Here is a 20,187-nt window from a genome sequence, read left to right on the forward strand (position 1 = left end):
CGCAACATCCTGCACAGCCGGGTTTCCGGCGTCAAAAAGCACGGTCCGCCCTTCTGTAGACTGCCAAGAAGGTAGCTGCTTTCCGTTTCCAGCATCTAAAAGTTAGTTCTAAAGCCGGGCGTGGTGGCTCACGCCTTTAACCCCAGCGCTCGGGAGACAGAGGCAGTCTGCTGTGTCTGCATAGTTCCAGGACAGCCAGAACCACAAAGTGAGACCCAGTCTCAAAAGACCAAAAAAGGGAAAAAAAAAAGTAATTTTATTTAATTCCGTAGTTACTTGGTAGTTTTTTGGGTTTTTTGTTTTGTTTTGTTTTTCGAGACAGGGTTTCTCTGTGTAGTTTTGGTGCCTGTCCTGGATCTCACTCTGTAGACCAGGCTGGCCTCGAACTCACAGAGATCCGCCTGGCTCTGCCTCCCGAGTGCTGGGATTAAAGGCGTGCGCCGCCGCCGCCCGGCAATTTGGTAGTTTTTAAAGACCGTGACTTACCCTGGAAGTCCTAGAGGCCTGCCTCAGCCTCCTCCAATGAGAAGATGAAAGGCTCAGTAATAAAGCACAGCCTGGATGCCTCCCTGAGAGGCTGAGAGTATTGCCCAGTGATAAAGTATTTGCCTAGGATCCCCCATGAGGGGTTAGGGGTGTGGCTCAGAAGTAGATTAACCGGCCTTAAATGCACTCATGTGGGGTTGGAGATGTGGTTCGGTGTGGGCGCCCACCTAGCAAATATGGGGCTCTGGGATTACATCCTCAGCACTGCAAAAACTAGACTGGACTATTAAACAGTGTGTTTTTAATAGGGCAAAGATGGCTGCTGGAAGTAGAGCATTTGCCTAGCATGTGCAGATCTCTGGGGTCAATCTCAACGTCGATGATGAAGAGGAGCAAGAGGGATGCCGATGTAACTCAGAAGAGTGCTTGCCAAGAGGCAGAAAGCCCTTTGTTCCAGTCCCTCCACTGCATAAGCCAGGCATTGGCGCACTCCCGTACCCCAGCATTCAGGCAGGAGGATCAAGAGTTCAAGGTAATCTTTGCCTAGCCAGTTCAGGGCAGCCTGGGCTGCATGAGACTCTGTCTCAGGATAATAGTTGTAGCTGAGGCTAGGAGAGATGGTTCAGCCATTAAGAGCACATACTGTTTCCAAAACCTGTTAGCTCACAACCCTTTGTAACTCCAGCTCCAAGGGATCCTGTAACCTTTTCTGACCTCTATGTGCACAGCACCCCCAAACATACACCTAACTAAAACTATTAAAAACAGTAGTAATTTTTCAGCTGAAATCTCCAGCTTGGCCCTATTCCAAACCCTGCCCTCTCAGAAAGATTGCCAGAAGTCCAGGCTCCTCCCCCAAAGCTGTAAGCTGCTCAAGACCATGCCTACAGGGTATCTAAGCCCCTTCCTCTACCCCAACCCTGTGATTTCGCCTGCTCCCTTCCCCTGCCTCACCTATGGGGGCTAGAAAAGGTCACCTGGGAATGCTTTGCCTGGTCTTTTTTAATTCAGTTTGATCTAGCTTACTTGGGGGAGAAACCTTATATTGGGGTCCAAATACCTTTCATCTTGGTGCCAAAGTAATAGTAATAATGAGAAAAATGTCAAATTTATTGTTTTTAATAGGTGTTTGAAGGGTCCAATGATAAGAATTAAGTATGTGTGGGACTGTTTCTGTCCTCTGCTTGAAGAGTTGGGAGGGACAGGGTTGCTCGGGTTGAGTGGATACAGGACCTGGGAAGGTGGAAGGTAACACGCATATCCCTAGGTGGTGGGGAGGGGGCTATATTCCCTGCTAGAAATGTTTCAGGGACGTGCAGCTGTGAAGAAACTTCTCAAGCAGCCCAAACTTTCTTTTAAGACCAGCAGAACCCCTCAAATTCCTGTGTCTAGCAGGATGGACCAATGGGCAGACAGCACCAGGGAAGCCTATAGCTGTAGAGGTGTGAGGTATCCAGGCCCACTGGGTGGGGGCAGTACCATGGGCAGTGAGTTACTGCCCCTCTCATGCCAACATGTGTCCAGGATGGGGTACAGCTTGCCCTGGAAGTCAGCCTGGAAGGTGTAGAGTATCCGCAGATCATCGGGGCGGTCAGCATCGAAGAAAGTGAGTTCACCTTGCTCATAGTGTAAGTAGATACCAATGCGATGGGGGTGGCCAGCCACAGGCAGTGGCAGCCGTGGGCAGCCAAAAGCCTCATACACCCGGCCCTCTTTCAGGCCTATCAGCCATACACCGTGCTCTGGGGACTTGCTCAGCTTGCCCTTGCGGCTGGCCGTGCCCTTGATGACTCCCAGGCGCCAATCGCTCTTGCTGCCCACCACCACCTCCCAGTAGTGGCGACCCCAAGAGAAGCCCTTGCTGGCCAGGACACAGGTGCTGTAGTCGAAGCGCTCGGGCTGGCTGGCCCGCCTCTGGGTGAGGAGGCCGCACTGTACCACTGTGTTGCCTTTAGAGAGCTCCAGGAGAGGGTGGGCAGTAGCTGGGTCCAGCTTGAGAGATTCTGGAGCTGGAAGAGAAAGAGACCCGGGGTTGGTTCACAGAGATGCTGCAGACCCTGCCCAGGAGGGGATGGCCAGCCTGAGTCCTTGAGTAGGGGAACCGCTGTGCTGCCTCTGTGTCCCCAGGGGTGGCCCAGGGCTGTGTGGACAGACGAAAGGATGGATGGGATAGGTTGGGAAGTGGGTGAGGTGGGCGAGCAGATGGATGATGCCTAAAGCACATCAGACATGGCCAGCATGGAAGAGTCCTGCTCAGGGAGAGCTGTGCGCCGGCCTGGCTTCTGCAAGTACGTGTGCTTACGAAACCATTCCTACTCTCTCCTCGCCGCCCCATGCAGGTGCCCTCTAAGTTCCCTATGTGCCTTTTGGTGCCATCAATGAACTGAAAGGGTGACGATTTGAAGCCTCACCTGGCAGAACTTTCCGGAAGAGTCTCTTCCACACAGTCAGTTTGATGTCGGCCTGGTGGAGACCCGGCTTGAAGGATATCGGGCTGAACGCGCCTTCCAAAGGCCGGGCCTGCTGGACCTCTGCCCTGTGTGCATGAGTTTCAATGGTGGGGAGCTCTACATTAAGGCTGTCTCCCACCCTCCTTCCCCTGTGGGAGTCCACAGAGACAGATTCACCACTCAGGCCACACATTCATGATACCACCATCCCTCTCCTCACACCTCCTTCCTAGGAACACGCCTGCTGCCTAGGATTGGGATTGTGGAGAGCTGAGGAAGCCCTGAGTGAATGTGCAGAGTACAGAAGAAGTCTTGAGTGACTATGATGGTTGACATGGGCATGGCCAGGTCAGAGACCTCGATGCCTCAGACCCATGGAATGGCAAAGCCTTCCTCTTGTCCCAGTACAAATGTTGTCAGTGTGTAAAAGTCCAAGTGTTCACAAAAGATTGACCAGTGTATGCAAAACCTGCAGCTTCCTCCTCCTAGATGTTAGCAGTTTGAGACTGAGGACCTACAGACACCGCCTACCAACAGTATGTAAGCCCGACCACCACCCTGCATATATTATACTGCATATAATAAACATGCTGAGGTTCCAGGTTGCTTCATAGTGCATGCCATCACCTCAGAGTGTGCTTGTCCCACCTAACACCAGCTTTCCTGTGTGTCTATGGACTTGCTCTTTCTGCATTCCTTCACTGCCCAGGCAAGTTTCCAGAACCAAGCCACTCTGGACACAGTGGGAGATGCTGCATGGCTGCCCTTACGGATGGTCTTGGAAGTGTCCTCCACAGGCTCATGCTGTGAAGTTGGTCCCCAGATGGTAGTACTAGCAGAAAGAGGTGGGGCCTGGCTGGTGGAAACAGGTCACAGTAGCAGGTCTTTGAAGGTCATCCCCACCTCTGGCTTCAGCCTTATCTCTCAACTCCCTATCTGCCACCACGTGAACAAGCCCACGCTCCCACTGCCATAAATACTGTTGAACCTTCCTGGCTGTGATGGACTGAAACACTGCCTCCCTTACGTCATTTGGTCTCAGCGAGACAAGGCTACTAATACAACAGTTGTTGACAGAGCACTGGGCCGGGGAACAGGAGTCTAACTTTCCTGGGAATTGTTGGAGATGCAGACCCTTGGGCTCTGCCCCTGATTGGGAGATCAGAAACCAGTCACCCTAGTTGAGTTGTATCATGTGTTTTAGCCAGCCCTCCAGGCAGGCGTTGCTGACATGCACTGCCACCAGAGCCTCTACGTCAAGTGACTTGATTGCTCACGATAGCTGGGGAGGATTCTACTTCCAGCTGAGCTAGACAAATTGTCCGTCTGTTCATTTCCATAAGTGCTCCAAAGAATAAAGGAAACCACATCCAGCAAGGAGGGCAGGCGGGGAGATAGCTGAACGGGTAAAGTGCCTGCCTGGCAAGAATGAAGACCTGAGTTCAATCCCCAGAACCCACATGAAAGCCAGTCATGGCGGCTAGAGACATGGCTCACTGGTTCAAAACACTTACTGCTCTTGCAAAAGACCTGGGTTGGGTCCCCAGCACCCACATGACAGATGACAACTGTCTGCACCTCTAGTTCCAGGGGATCCTACGCCCTCTTCTGACTTCTTCAGGCACCAAACACACAATGGGTGCACAGACATACATGCAGGCAAAACATTCATCACATAAAATAAAGAATACATCTGAAAAAGCCAAGCATGGTGGTACAATAAATGCTGGGAAGGCAAAAACAGACAAATCCCTGAGGCTCTCTGGCTGGCCAGCCTAGCCTACTTGGTGAGCCCCAGACCAGTGTCTCAAAAAAACAAAACAAGGTAGATAGTATCTGAAAACAACAGCCAGGGCTGTCCTCTGGCCTCCACACCTATAAATGTGCATGCACAGCACACACACAAAGAAAACTAGGAGAGGCTGGAGAGATGTCTCAGTTAAGAGCACTGGCTACTCTGAGAGGACCCAGGTTTGAGTCCCAGCACCCACATGGCAGCTCACAACGGTGTAACTCCAGTTCTGGGGGAAAGCCAATGCTCTCTTATGAATTTTGTGGACACTTCACATAGATATACGTGCATGCAAAACACCCCTACACATAAAATAAGAATTTTAAAAGAGAGAAAACAAGGAGCTCTCCATTTGCAGGGTCTGAGGAAGGGTCAGAAACTGTTGAGTTTTCCAGCACTAGCATGGATGCACTCCCTTCCCAGGGTCCAAAGAGCACACATCACGGGCCCTCATCACAGCTTTGCCTGCCTGGTGCATCTCCCTCTCCACTTCCTCACATCACAGTTGACTCCACAGCAACACTGAACTTTATCACACTCTGCGGTCTGCACACCATCTTCCCCCACTTCTCGAGATGGCTCCCACTCTGCCTGCCTGCACACCACAGCCTTCTCAGCTGTCACCCTATATGCCTCTACCAGTCCCTGGCCATCACCTCCTCCACTGCGTTTCTATAGCTTGAGGCAGTATCTGTTGCCATAGTTACCACAGGGATGGGACCAGTTTTTCCTCTACACGACTAGTCTGTGAGAACCCTGATGGCAGGCACTTGACTTTTCTTTTCCTTGGGCAGAGCCACACGTTGGAAGCAGTTTAAGGTTAGACCACATGGAGGGACCATGGGGGTGAGATGCCTGTGCCAGCAGACACTGGACACTGACTGATCTCTCTCCCAGCAGCTTCAGTTGAGGTTGTTACCTGGAGGTCATGACATGGAACTTCTGGAAGAAAGAGAAGGACAGGGGATTACTGCTGTGTCGAAACTGCATCATTAAGGAGAAAGCTGGGGACCACACTCTTGGCTGCTCACCCGGATGAACTCATGGTGACTCTCATTACCGAACTGCTCCAGCAACTTCTCAGCCTGGGTGAGTCGCTCCTGAGTACCCTGGGCCTGCTCCAGCTGCATGTCCAGCGAGGCCACCAGGCCACGTGTGTGACCCTCTACCCCCTCCAGGCAGCGGGCCTTCTCTTCATCCACCAGGTGATGCAGCTCCTGGAACTCTCTGCGGATCACCCAGCTGAAGACGTCGGACTCATTCTAAGACAAGGAAGGCAAGCGCAGTCACAGCTCACCTGCTGGGCTGGGGATGGTCTCGGCATCCCCAGGACCTTGTTTTTCTGGCCCATCCTGAAGAGGGCTCAGCCTAGATGCCCAGTGGGTTGATGATAGCTGTGAGTTCACGTCATGACAGGGGAGCCCTAGAAATGACCCGCTCCTACTTTTTTTTTTTTTTTTTGGTTTTTTGAGACATGGTTTCTCTATAGCTTTGGAGGCTGTCCTGGAACTTGCTTTGGAGACCAGGCTGGACTTGAACTCCCAGAGATCCACCTGACTCTGCCTCCCAAGTGCTGGGATTACAGGCGTGCACTACCACCACCTGGCCCTACTATATATATATATATATTTTTTTTTTTTACTTTTTGCAGTACTGGGGATTGAACCTAGGGCTTCATGCATGCTAGGCAAATACCTTACCCTACTCCTGACCCTGACCCTGACCCTGATCCTCACCCCATAACCCTAAAATAGCCAGTGTGTAGCTATCGTTGCCGATTCAACTGAGTCTTTGTGATTTTGCTGAGTCTCAATTTGAAGCTTTAGTGAAGTATGTTTGGCTATTTTTAGAGACATGGCTTGATATTTTTTGCCAAGTCATGGTGTACTTTTTGTTGAGTCATAGTTTGCCTTGGCTGAGTTTATGTTTGGCCTTATTTATTTATTTATTTGTTTATTTATTTAATTATTTAGGTTTTTCAAGACAGGTTTTCCCTGTGTAGCTCTGGTTGTCCTAGAACTTGATCTGAACCAGGCTGACCTCAAAATTCAGAGTTCTGCCTGCCTCTGCCTCCCGAGTGCTGGGATTAAAGGTGTGGGCGTGTGCCTACTTTATTATTTTTTCTTTGTGCTTAGTCACGGTTTTCTGTTTTACTGAGTACCAGCTGGACTTTTGCTGAGTCAACACTGGATCATCAGTGCACATTTTACTGTGTCAGAAATAGGCACTGAGGGTGGGAGGTGGGGCCAGGTGGATCTCTGTGAGTTCAAGGCTAGCCTGGTCTACAGAGGGAGTTCCAGGACAGCCAGGGCTACATAGAGAGACCATATCTCAAGAAGAAAAAAAAAAGAAATGGGCATTAGCATTGGTTTCTAGGTCTTTCTCTCTCTCTCTCTTATTTATTTATTGGAGCTAAAGAGATGGATCACCAGTTAAGAGCACTTGTTGCTCTTGCAGAGGATCTGGATTCAATTCCTAGCACCTACAGGCAGCTCACAACTGTCTGCAATTCTAGCCCCGGGGGATTTGACATCTTCTTCTGGCCTCCATGAGCATAGAAAGACACTCATACATATCAAAATAATAATTTTTTTAGATCTATTTTATTATTTTATGAGTGTTTTGCCTGTGTGCATGCATATATACCATGTGTGTTTCTATTAGTACTCAAGCAGGTCAGAAAGAGGGTGTCAGACCCCCGAGGACTGGAGTTACTGGTGATTTTGAGATGCTGTGTTGGTTACAGGAATTGAACTTGAGTCCAAGAGCAGGAGGCATTCTTAACAGTTAAGCCATTTCCCCAGCCTCTGTGGAACTGTTTGGGAAGGATTAGTGGGTGTGGCCTTGTTGGAGAGGTGTCACTGAGAGCATGCACAGAGGTTTCAAAAGCCCAGGCCAGACCCCGTGTCTGTCTGTCTGTCTGTCTGTCTCTGCTCTGCCACCCCTTCTGCCAAATATGAATCAGGATGTAAAGCTCTCATCTACTGCTCCTGTGCCAGGCCTGTCTTCTTCCTGCCATGATGACACGGACTAACCCTCTAAAAGTGTAAGCAGCCCCAATTTCATTCTGTAAGAGTGGCCTTGATTAGGTGTCCCTTCACAGCAATAGAACAGTCACTAAGACAATAGTTATATGACTAAGGTCATATAAATTAAAACTGTCAAGTTAGGCCAAATTCGTTGTAGTCCACAGTGAAACTCTAAAACAGAAGATAAAATGTGTATGTGATTAAACATTCTTAGAATGTTGTTTGCTCCGTCACTGTCTGGTTCCACAAAACAATCCAAGAAGTTCCTATTGCTTGGGGGAAATAAATGGACTTCTACTCCAACCTGCAACCTCACACAAATGGAGAAATAGCCTCACTTGGGGGCTGATCTTGCTAAACTCTACTGTTCCCAGAATTCAAGAATCAAGACAGTCATGGATCCCTGTGCTTTCAGATCAAGTGATTACTATCTTACCTGCAGAAGTAAGCAAAGAAAAGCACAGACACAATGTAACAGATGTTAAGACTTTAACCCTGTGTTGGCTACCATAGGAACTCAAAATGAACTGTAAACTTTTAAACAAAATTAGTTTCTAAATGCTTGTTATAATACAGTTCATTTATTTATTATGTAACTAATATTTGACAAATTTGTTAATTTAGATGTTATTTTAAAATTTTTTTTTAGTTTTATGCATTTATTATGTATACAGTATTCTGCCTGCATGTACACCTGCCGCCAGAAGAGGGCACCAGATCTCATTATAGATGATTGTGAGCCACCATGTGGTTGCTGGGAATTGAACTCAAGACCTCTGGAAGAACAGCTAATGCTCTTAACCTCTGAGCCATCTCTCTAGCCCTGTTATTTTATTTTTTAATTTCCCTTTTCTTTCTTTCTTTCTTTCTTTCTTTCTTTCTTTCTTTCTTTCTTTCTTCCTTTCTTCCTTCCTTCCTTCCTTCCTTCCTTTTTTTTTTTTTTTTTTTTTTTTTTTTTTGAGACAGGATCTCTACATAGACCTGGCTATTCTGGAACTCATATAGACTAGGCTGTCCTGGAACTTATAGATGTCCGCCTGCCTCTTCCTCCCAAGTGCTGGGATTAAAGGTATGTGTCGCCGGGCGGTGGTGGCACACACCTGTAATCCCAGCACTTGGGAGGCAGAAGCAGGTGGAATTCTGAGTTCAAGGCCAGCCTGATCTACAAAGCGAGTTCCAGGACAGCCTCCAAAGCTACAGAGAAACCCTGTCTCGAAAAACCAATAAATAAATAAATAAATAAAATAAAGGTATGTGTCACCACTCATGACTAGATGTTATTTTTTTAAACTATCTCCAGGACTGTTTTGTTTGCATTTATAGATGTTACACATTTAAGACATAATACATATGTCCTCTGTGTTTAAGCTACAGTTTCCATTGAAATATAAAGTTGTTTTATTAGTAAAAATAGTGTGGGTTTACAAAAATGTGCTCAGAGAACAGAGGTTTAATGTTTTATCAGATAATTGTTCATGGTTTCCACTGAGCTCATCACACTTCTAGTTAGGAAACTGAGTCCTAACAGAGTTAAGGTTTATTTAGAAACATATCTTTGTCAAACTTTATCTAAGTATAATCAACAGCTAAGTTTGAAAGCACTGTTTGTTCTTACATACTGGTGTAAGTGACCTTCTGAATGTTCAATAACCATACTTGGAGGCCAAAGCCAATAATGTTATTGGGCTAAGACAACAGCTGATACTTTGGCCCATGTCCCCGGGTCAGCTACATTCCAGGAAAGTACAGGATGCTTCTCAAAGGGTTCTGAAGCTTGGGCAAGCCACACATCCTCATTCTCTTGACCAGATGAAGCTGTGGAGATCCAGGGTTTACACTCTCAAGAATGTACATTCTGAAAGTAAGGGTAGCCCCAGAGTGAACTGTCCTCAACACTTCTGAGGGAAGCCATCTAGTCAGCAAGAACCTGAATCCATCCCACAGCATGATTGGTAGAGGACAGATTAAAGGAGCCAGCCAAAAGCTCCTCCCCAGACGCTAAAAGTGAGCTTCAGTTGCCTTTGAGATTTAAAATAAAGTCGGGCCGGGCGGTGGTGGCACATGCCTTTAATCCCAGCACTTGGGAAGCAGAGCCAGGCAGATCTCTGTGAGTTCGAGGCTAGCCTGGGCTACCAAGTGAGTTCCAGGAAAGGCGCAAAGCTACACAGAGAGACCCTGTCTCAAAAACCAAAATAAATAAATAAATAAATAAAGTTGGGCTGGGCAGTGGTGGCACATGCCTGTAATCCCAACACTCGGGAGGCAGAGGCAGGTGGATCTCTGTGAGTTTCAGGCCAGCCTCATCTACAGAGCTAGTCCAGAACAGCCTCCAAAGCTACGGAGAAACCCTGTCTCAAAAAAACAAAACAAACAAACAAATAAATAAAGTTGGTAAATATTTGGTACATGGTCTTAAACAATTAAAAAAGATAGGATAGCTAAAGAGTAAAATGATTTGTAATAACACAAAAGAGAAAGAACTAGGGTGAGGTGTGGTGGCGCATGCCTTTAGTCACAGCAGTCTGATCTCTGTAAGTTCCAGGCCAGCCTGGGCTACACAGAGAACACAGTGAGACCCAGTGTCAAAAACAAAACAAACACAAACTAAAAAGGGGAAAAAAGAGGGGGGATTGGACTGTAGAAAGGAACAGGCATCACATGCTTCCCCACCAAACCCTGAGTGTGAGCTACAAACACTAGCAGGACAATGGCAGGCACCCAGCTATAGTCAGAGTAAAGGACCCTCATGTTCTTCCAAGCTTAAAAAACCTCCATCAGCCGGGCGGTGGTGGCGCACGCCTTTAATCCCAGCGTTTGGGAGGCAGAGGCCAATCTGGTCCACATAGATAGATCCAGGACAGCCAGGGCCACACAGAGAAACCCTTTCTCCATCCTCTTCTTCCTAAGGCTCAGAGCCAAGTGAGAGCATGGGTAACATTCCTGTCCCTTCTCTGCCTCTCCTAGCCCCCAACACCGGCAGCTTCCTATCCAGGCTTTCGTTCCTCAGTACCCCATGATCGCTACCAAGGGCAAACAGACACAGGTGACACCAAAGTATGGGGGAGAGCTGGGCCCAAGCTTGAGGACCTTATCTCTGGGATTCCAGCCCTGCCTTATCACAGCCTCAAAGGACGCTGACCAAAAGCCAACTTGGAACCAGTTCTGACTACTGGGTCCAATTCCCTTATAAGGAATGGGACCTTCCCCCAGCCACCAGGGTATTCTTTGAACTTGGCTTTGTACAGAAGGCACCCTTTTCTGTAAAGGGCAAGTTAGAAAAGGGCTTGGGGTGGGGGGTGAAGGCTGGGGAGGGGTGGTTCAGTGCTTAGAACCCTGTGCTCACCTTGATTGTACAGGGCTCTGGGTTGGTTTGCAGCATGACAAAAATAAAGTCAAAACTAAAAGCTCAGAAAATTTGGGTCGGGGACAGAGCTTAGCAGTACCTAGACTCCCCCAGTGAGGGCTTGGAGTGTGACTCAGTAATAGAGCACCTGCCTAGAATTCCCCAGTGAGGGGCTGGGAATGTGGCTCAGTGGTAGAGCCCCTGCCTAGAATCCCTTAGTGAGGGGCTGGGGTGTGGCTCAGTGGTAGAGCACCTGCCTAGAATCCCCCAGTGAGGGGCTGGGGTATGGCTCAGTAGTAGAGCACCTGCCTAGAATCCCCCAGTGAGGGGCTGGGGTGTGACTCAGTGGTAGAGCCCCTGCCTAGAATCCCCCAGTGAGGGGCTGGGGTATGGCTCAGTAGTAGAGCACCTGCCTAGAATCCCCCAGTGAGGGGCTGGGAATGTGGCTCAGTGTTAGAGCCCCTGCCTAGAATCCCCTAGTGAGGGGCTGGGGTGTGGCTCAGTGGTAGAGCACCTGCCTAGAATCCCCCAGTGAGGGGCTGGGGTGTGGCTCAGTGGTAGAGCTCTTACGTAGAATCTCCCAGGATGTGGTTCAGGTAGGGCACCTGCCTAGCACTCATGAAGCACTGGGTCCCATCCCCATCACTGCATAAACCAGGTATGGCGGGACACACCTATGATCTCAGCACTCAAGAAAAGGAGGTAGAGGGATGAGAAGTTCAAGGTAATTCTCAGCTATGTCAAGAGTTCATGATCAAACTGGGCTGCCAGTCAGAAAGAGGGAATGGCGGTTGGGGAGGAGAAGGGAGTGGGAAATTGAGTTCTGTAGGAAATGGGGTGGACGGATCTAGGGCCCCAGGCAGAGGGAAGGGACTCACAATAATCCGGGTCCTGTTGTTCACCAGTTTGCCAATGTGTTCCTCCACTTTCCTCTGCTCCTCCTTCAGCTCGGATATGCGGCCTGCGAGTTCTTCCTGCAGGTGACATGCCAAGTCCTGTGAGGAGGTGGCCAATCGCTCTTCCTCTCCTCACCAAGCACAGAACCTTTCCCTTGGGAGTTTCCCAGTGACCGTGACAGTGGAGCCAGGATAGGAACCAGGGCTTCCCAGGTGCCCTCCACACACAGGTGAAGAGTGTTTAAGGAAGATGGATGTAATGGTGCACACCTGTCACCTCAGCCCCCAGGAGGCTGAGGCAGGAGTTCAAGACCAGCCTACATTACATGTAACCAGACTATGTCAAGGAGGGGAAAAGAAAGGGAATCGGGGATGGAGAGAAGGGAAGGGAGGGGGAGGAGAGGGGAGAAAGGAAAGGGGAAAAGCAGAAGGGCAGAGAAGACAAGGAGAACAAGGGGCTGGCCAAACTGCTCAGCACCCACGTGGCAGCTCACAACCATCTCTAACTCCATTCCCAGGGCATCTGGCACCCTTTTCTGACCTCCTTGAGTACCAGGCATGCACATGATACATACACATCCATGCAGGCAAAATACTCATGCACGTGAATTAATAAAACAAATCTAAACATTATTTTAAAACAGAAAGAAGCAAGCAAGCCCATGTATCCAGGGGCAACCGATGCCCTGTCCTTGTCCTCAGAGCATCTCCAGCAGTCTCGGAGGGAACACTGACCATCACCTCCTTACGCAGAGAGAGCTGCGACCAGGTCAGTGAACTGGGCCACAGGGAGAGGAAGATAAGCCATCAAGCCACACACTTGCATTCCCAGCTCTCAGGAGACTGAGGCAGGAAGATAGTTCCAGGCCAGCCTGTGCTCCATGGTGAGTTCCAGGCCAGTAGGATAATGTATTGAGACCTACTCTCAAAAAAAAAAAAAAAAAAAATCAAAATATCTTTTTTCTAAAATTGTGGCCAGGCAGTGGTGGTGCATGCCTTTAATCCCAGCACTTGGGAGGCAGAGCCAGGTGGATCTCTGTGAGTTCAAGGCCAGCCTGATCTACAGAGTGAGTTCCAGGACAGGCTCCAAAACTACATGGAGAAACCCTGTCTCGAAAACAAACAAAAAAGTGTGTGTGTGTGTGTGTGTGAGTGTGTGTGTGTGTGTGTGTGTGTGTGTGTGTGTGTGTGTATATGTGTGTGTGCGTGCCAAGACACATGTGTACAGGTCAGAAGGAGACAGCTTTAAGGAGTCAGTTCTCTCCTTCTACCATATGCGGGGATTGAACTCGGCTCTTTACAATTGCAACAGCGGATGCTTTTATGTTCTGAGCTGTCTCGCTGACCAGCTGTCAACTCAGATCCACCTGCTTCCCAAGTGCTGTTTGTTGTTGTTGTTGGCTTTCATTGTTTGTGTCTGAGACAGGCTCCCCTTTGTATACTCCAGGCTGATTCTGATTCCCAGAATGCCATGGTTCGCTACTGTTCCCTCTGTCCCTTCTCATGGCATCCTCTCTTTCTCTCTCCCCATATCCTGTGTGCTTATGTGTGTTTATGTATGTGCAGGTGCGCATATGTGTGGGGGCCAAAGGTCAACCTCAGCTGTTAGTCCTCACATGCTCTCTAACTTGTATTTTGAGACAGGGCCTGTCACTGTCCTAGGGCTCCCGTAAGCAGGATGGCTGGCCAGGAAGCCCCAAGGATCTGCCTGTCTCTGCATCCTCAGTGCTGGGATTGCCAGCACATACTACTACACCCCGACTTTTTATGTGGGCCTAGGGACTCACTCCATTCCTCACGCTCATTGGTGTTCAAGGAGGCCTGAGGCATGGGATTCCCCTGCAGCTGGAGTTACAGGTGGTTGTGAGCCACCTGACATGGATGCTGGGAACAAAACATGGGTCCTCTGCAAGAGCAGCATGTGCTCAAAAAGCAGCGGAGTCGTCTCTCCAGGCCTCTCCCCATATCCTAAGCCCTGGTGCTCCTGGGTTGGTCCCTAGCGATGGTATCACCCAGGTGTGGACTACTGCATATCTCTCACGGCAGCCTACCTGCCTGCGACACTGTGGGTCCTCGCATGCTCCTTTCCTTCCCACCTTCAGGCCTCAGGGGTCTTCCTCATCTTCCTTCCAAGCATCCTGGCACATCCTGACTTCCTTACCTGTTTCTACTTGTTAGTTCCTGATCCCTGTAGACCCTGTTGTGGCCTTCAGCCTCACTTGCCCACGGCTTCTAAATAAACTTCCTGGCTCATGCAGGCTTCCGCAGTTTGGAACCTGCTTACTTGACTGCCCCATCTGGCTCCAACCTCTCCTTCCCTCCCTCTGTTCCTCCTTCCCTCCCTCCATTCTTTCATTTCTCCTTTATTTTGTGTTTGTTTGTTAGAGACAAGGTCTCACTATATAGCCCTGACTGGCCTGGAACCAATATGTAGATCAGGCTGGACCTGAACTCACTAAGATCTGCAGGCCTCTGCCTCCCATGTGCCACCATGCCTGGCCCTTCTTTTCTTCCTTCCTAACTCCCCACCTCTCTCCCTTCCTCTTCCTCCCTCCCTCCTTCCCTCCTTCCCCCTCCCCCTCTCCTTCTCTCTCTTTCTCTTTTAAAAGGGGGTTTCATGTAACTCCGGTTGGCCTCGAACTTGACATATAACCAAGGGCCGACTCTGAACTTCTGATCCTCCTGCCTCCACATTTCCAGTGCTGGAACCATAGGTATTTACCACCAGGCTTGGCTCTTCAGCTCACTTACCCTCGTGAATCTTGGGATGGCGTGTGTGTGTGTGTGTGTGTGTGTGTGTGTGTGTGTACAATATGCACACACATATGTGGGTGTGCATGCCCATTTGCACACCTGTGGAGCCCCAAGGAGGATGTCAGATGTCCAGCTCTGCCACTCCCTGCCCTGTTCCCTGGAGACAGGGTCTCTCTGTGATGCTGAAGGTAGGCTGGCAGCCAGCAAGCCCAGCCATACTCCTGTCTCTTTCTTCCCACACTGCTGGGGTCACCGGCAGACATGACCACACCGGCTTTTCACACAGGTGCCGGAGATTCCAGTTCAGACTCTCGTGCAGCAAGTGCCCTCGTCATTGTACCATGTGCCCGTGCTGGGAGCACTTCCCACATGCCTCCTTCTCTTCCTCTTCCTCTACTCCTCTTCCTCCTCCTCTCCTCTTCCTCCTCCTCTCCTCCTCCCCATCCTCCTCCTCTCCCTCCTCCTCTTCTCCTCTCCCTCCTCTCCCTCCTCCTCTCCCTCCTCCTCTCCCTCCTCCTCTCCTCCTTCTCTTCTTCTTCCCCTTACCTTCCTTGGGATTCAGATCTAAGATTGGAAAGTCTACTTCCACCTAACACACAGAACCCCTCAGAATCTTCACTTGGTGATGCACCTGGGGAGGCCCTTGCCTACAGCAATAGGCAAGCAGTACAGCACAGCAGCCACAGCACAGTGCCTGCACATAATAGACACCCAGTGTGTACATGTAAGCCAAAGGCACAGGCACTGCCCAGGTGTTAATACTTGTCTTTACAGGTTGAAGGAAGAAATAAAGGCACCAAAAAAGAACAAGAAAACTAACCTCTTTCAGTCCACTTACAAACTTTTAATGTATATTTTTTGTCTTTCTTTCTTGTGCTGGGGAAATCTAGGGCCTTGCACCTGCTAGGCAAGCTCTCTGACTTGAAGCCACGCCCCAGCTCCTCACTGGGGGATTCTAGGCAGGGGCTCTACCACTGAGCCACACCCCAGACCCTCACTGGGGGATTCTAGGCAGGTGCTCTACACTGAGCCACGCCCCAGCCCCTCACTGGGGGATTCTAGGCAGGGGCTCTACCATTGAGTCACACCCCAGCCCCTCACTGGGGCATTCTAAGTAAGCACTCTACCATTGAATCACATTTCCAGCCTTGCACATATGACTCTTAAGCCATATATATATATATATATATATATATATATATATATATATATATATATAATTACATTTGAAACAATTTTAAAATAATGAATGTTGATCTGTTCACCTGGGATCCATAGACTGAGGAATTCAAGTTAACATATATATTTCAAACATTTACTACTTGCCAGCTATAGCTGTAAACCAGTGGTTCTCACCCTTCCTAATGCTGTGTCCCTTTAATACAGTCCCTCATGTTGTGGCGAACCCCCCAACCATGAAATTATGTTTTTGCTACTTCATAGCTGTAATTTTGCTGCTGTTAGGAATTGTAATGTAAATATACAATAAGCAGGCTATCTGTGAGAGGGCTGTCAGGACCCACAGGTTGAGAACCACAATTGTGGCCACTGACCCACAGCAGGGAACAAAGGTCCTGCCCTCCTGCTTGTGGACAGATAGACTGAGAAGCTCTCAAGAAGCCAGGCCAAGCAGATGAAGCCTGATGACCTGAGTTTGATCCTGGGACCTATGTGGTGGAAGAAAAGAACTGATTCCTGAGAGTTGTCCTCTGACCTCCACATATATGCACACGTGTGTCCATCAGAAATGAATAAAAACCGTAAAAAGAAAAGAAAAAAAATTGTGGTGCATGCCTATGATCTCAGCTCTGTGAAGAATGAGACAAGATTTCGAGTTCAAGGCCAGCCTGAGCTACCATAGTAAAACCTCGTCTCAGATAAACCACTAGAAAAAAACCATCTCACCGAACTAAAGGAAACCTGGTGGTGCGGCTCCGTGGGAGAGCGCTGCTTAAGCTCTAGACTAAGCCTTCTGTCTGCACAGCAAGCCTGAGATGCAAAGAAGAAGAGGAAGAAAAAGAAAAGGAAAGGTCTGGCGAGAGGTTCCCCGTCATTCCTGCCGCTGTGATTCCCCAGCACCTGGTATGAGCAACTGTTCAAAACCAACGAGTGGGACCCGCACATGGAAGGAGAGAACTGACTTCCGCAAGTTGCCCTCTGACTCTCACATGCATGCCCTGGTACACGAATGCACACAGTCAATAAACAAATAAACACTAAAAACTAATGAATAATAATGCATGCTTGTATATGCATGGCCTATGCTCCCAAGATGGAGTTGGGGTGGGAAATGCAGCCCTGGTGTAGTAGGCTGCTTCCACCGCGTGGAGGCGCAAGAGAGCTCAGGAAAGCTGCCTCATGGCTCCGCTCCTCCCACTAGAGGCCTGCCCACCCCTGGCACCTTCATGCGGCTGTAGACGGTGGAGACTGGTGTGACTCGGTGGTGTTGGTGGGAGCCCAGCAGGCCGCAGAGACCACAGATGAACTCCTGGTCTTTCTCGCAGAAGAGGCTGAGAGGGTTTCGGTGGTGCACGCAAACGGTGGGCTCTGTGTCCCCCGGGAGCCTCAGGGCATCGATCACCCGTGCCAAGGAGACATTAGGTGGGGAGTTGCTGTAGTCTACCCATTGACGACACACGGGACAGCGCAGCTCGGAGTCCAGGTGTTGGGACAAGGAGTCCAGGCAGTCTTTGCAGTAGGAGTGGCCGCACTGTAGCATCAGAGGCTCCTTGAAGACCTCCAGGCAAATGGGGCACTGTAGTTGGTCCTGTAGCTCTGGCACAGCCGCGCGCCAAGCCATGCACGCAGGCTCAGCTACAACACAGGTGGCAGTGGGTCTTCTATCCTGCCACTCCCTCCCCTTGTCGTTTCTGCCCCCACCCCAAGGGATGCTGGAAGCTTAGGGAGAAGGATGCCGGCCCTGGATTCTGATCTCAATCTACTATGACCCTGAGCCTCAGTTTCCCCATCCAGGAAAAAAAAAATGGAAAAAAATGGTCACTATGGGTCTGGATATACAGCTCAACCAGAAGTGTAACTCAGAGAGGTACAGACACTTTCCTGGCATCCATGAGGTCTTGGGTTGAGTCCCCAGCATCACAAATGTCAGGAGATATGACACCCCCCCCCCAACACACACACACACACACACACACACACACACACACACACACACACTCCCCCAGCATTGGGGATTGAACCCAGGGTCCTACACACACTATACAAGCCTCAAGCATGTTTGGTGAGTCAGTACCTATTCACTAGCTACATCCCCAGCACCAAGGGCCAAGTCCCTTGTCCCAGAATAACATTGTCCTCAGAGAGTCTGGGATGGGGAGGCTTTGGTGCTCAGCTCAGCTCCCACCTGCTCCCCTGTGGAAACAGAAATGAAGTCTCCACTGACCATGATAGCAACCCCATCCCCATCCCCACTATTGCTTCACCTGGTCTCTTGTGGTCCACCAGGCCTCCCACTGGGGTCTCAAACCAGCAGCTCTGACTGGTCACTCAAGCCTTTTCTTCCTTCCAGAATGGGACAGCTGACGTACAGACCTGGGGCACCCAGCTGGACACGGAGTCCACTGCCTGGTGTCCGCCCCTTCTCCTCTCCACTCCCTTTTTCCAACAACACCTGTGTCCCCAAGGTCATCCAGAAATCAGATGGAAAGTGGGTCATACCACGAGACTGAGGCGGCAGCCTCTGCTGGGTCCTTTATGATAACCTAGAGGGGCAGATAGTGGCCTTGCGCGGGATGGGGGAGGGGCGAGACAAGCATGCCCTCCATACTTACCAACCAAACCAGAGCAGGTATGCGCTATGACAAGCAGCTTCCTTTCACATTCTTTTTTTTTTTTTTTTTTTTTTTTTTTTTTGGTTGTGAGCCTAGCCTTTAATGGCTGGGCCATCTCTCCAGCCCGACAAGCAGCTTTCTGAATACCCCCAACCCGAATTTTAAAGGTGTTTTATTTCTTTATGTTTTCTCTTGTTTTGTAGGTTCGGATGAGATATGTGTGTGTGCATGTGCAAAACACTGATAAAACACATTACTTATTCTGATTTTTTTTTTCATTTGAGGTGTAACATGAACAGTTCTTAACCACACAGTGTGATGTAATGATGTATATCTTACTTGTGTATGTTCACTCTCAAGGTCAAGGTGTAAACTAGACAGGGTAGTGAACACCTGTAATCCCAGGACTTGGGAAGTGCTGACAGAAGGCCAGAAGTTCAAGTTCATTCTCAGCTACACAACAAATTCAAGCCATCCTGGGCCTCCTGAGACTATCTCAATGACAAAACAAAACAAAAGATCAAGTTGTAGAGCATTTCCAGTGTCGGTCCCTCTTGTTGAATATTATTTTAATGTGTGTTGCATTTGTCTATGCTCTGGAACATTTGTTTAATGATGCAAAGCTGTGTTGCATTCTTTTATGTTAGATTTGTTTAACTCTGTGGAGCTGTGTTACTGTGCCTGTCTAAAACACCTGATGGTCTGATAAAGAGCTGAATGGCCAACAGCGAGACAGAAGAAAGGATAGCTGGCAGACAGAATAAATAGGAGAACTCTGGAAGAAGAAAGAGCAACAGAACAAGGAGAGGAGGATGCTAGGAACCAGCCACTCAACCACACAGCAAGCAACGGAGAAAGAGTGAAAGTAAGAAGTAAGAAAAGGAAAAAGCCCAGAGACAAAAGGTAGATGTGATAATTTAAGAAAAGCTGACTAGCAACAAGCCAAGCTAAAGGCCAGACATTTATAATTCAGAATAAGCCTTCTTGTGTGATCTATTTGGGAGGTGGGTGGCAGGCCCCCAAAAGAACAAAGAATAAAACATCAACAAGTCTCTTGTCTCATGCTAGTCCAGGCTCCCACTCAAGACAGTCACTCTCCTGGCTTGTGTCCCCTGGAAGGGGACAAAGTCCTGGACCACGGAAGGGTGGCAATGGCATGCTAGCTGCCTTTGTTTATTTACTTATTTTAACATCTATTGTGTTTGCTTGCAGGCACAGGCCACCTTATGCATGGGGAGGGCGGAGAATAACTTGCAATAGTCCGTTTTCTCCTTCCACCTGTGGGTCCTGGTTGGCAGGGTTGGTAGCAAGCACCTTACCCGCTTGGCCATCTGGCCTGGTTTGTTTCTTGCCTTGTTGGGAGATAGAGCCAGGGTCTCGAGCATGCTACAAAAGCACTCTGCCACTGAATTACATCCCTAGCCCAGTCCATGGTGTCTGTGAATTTGATGTGAAAATAAGTCACAAGCGTTGTACTCTGACATCAGGCTCCTTTTCATCAACACCACTAAGTGAACTTTAAAAATCTGAAATCTTGGAGCCAGCTGTGGTGGCACACACCTTGAATCTCAGCACTTGGGAGGAAGAGGCAGGCGGATTTCTGTGAGTTCGAGGCCAGCCTGGTCTACAGAGTGAATTCCAGGATG

The 20,187-nt window shown here is 49.2% G+C and overlaps 1 protein-coding gene and 1 long non-coding RNA gene across 5 annotated transcripts; one reads left to right on the forward strand and one right to left on the reverse strand.

Annotated features, from left to right (window-relative positions):
* Window positions 1–16: 16 nt before the first annotated feature.
* Window positions 17–3,928, forward strand: LOC118572132. Of its 3 annotated transcripts, none has more exons than XR_004943469.1 (5): window positions 17–71; window positions 795–1,018; window positions 2,011–2,114; window positions 2,206–2,404; window positions 2,826–3,928. It is a non-coding gene; the product is annotated as an uncharacterized LOC118572132 (long non-coding RNA). The 3 variants fall into 3 exon arrangements; XR_004943468.1 differs by having other exon boundaries at window positions 2,206–2,362; XR_004943470.1 differs by having other exon boundaries at window positions 46–101; window positions 2,206–2,362.
* Window positions 1,915–17,550, reverse strand: Trim50 (tripartite motif containing 50). 2 transcript variants are annotated; one of them, XM_036171520.1, is made up of 6 exons: window positions 17,152–17,550; window positions 11,979–12,074; window positions 5,760–5,990; window positions 5,648–5,667; window positions 2,898–3,022; window positions 1,915–2,495 (listed from the first exon to the last, which is right to left on the reverse strand). In XM_036171520.1, exons 1-6 carry the CDS (start codon window positions 17,548–17,550, stop codon window positions 1,915–1,917), a joined length of 1,452 nt encoding a protein of 483 aa, XP_036027413.1. The 2 variants fall into 2 exon arrangements, with proteins under 2 accessions (XP_036027413.1, XP_036027411.1); XM_036171518.1 differs by having other exon boundaries at window positions 5,648–5,670.
* Window positions 17,551–20,187: the final 2,637 nt, after the last annotated feature.

This window comes from Onychomys torridus, chromosome 22 (genome assembly GCF_903995425.1).
Source record: "Onychomys torridus chromosome 22, mOncTor1.1, whole genome shotgun sequence".
In the NCBI taxonomy this organism is placed as follows: Eukaryota; Metazoa; Chordata; class Mammalia; order Rodentia; family Cricetidae; genus Onychomys; species Onychomys torridus.

What these genes read in the sequence shown, in the direction of transcription:
- Trim50 (XM_036171518.1), bottom strand. Translation starts at nt 17,550, where the DNA reads ATGGCTTGGCGCGCGGCTGTGCCAGAGCTACAGGACCAACTACAGTGC. An exon ending in TTCCATGTCATGACCTCCAG is followed by an intron (nt 3,023 to 5,647) that starts GTAACAACCTCA and finishes TCATGCACACAG; the next exon opens with GGCAGAGGTCCAGCAGGCCC. An exon ending in CTTCCGGAAAGTTCTGCCAG is followed by an intron (nt 2,496 to 2,897) that starts GTGAGGCTTCAA and finishes TTTCTCTTCCAG; the next exon opens with CTCCAGAATCTCTCAAGCTG.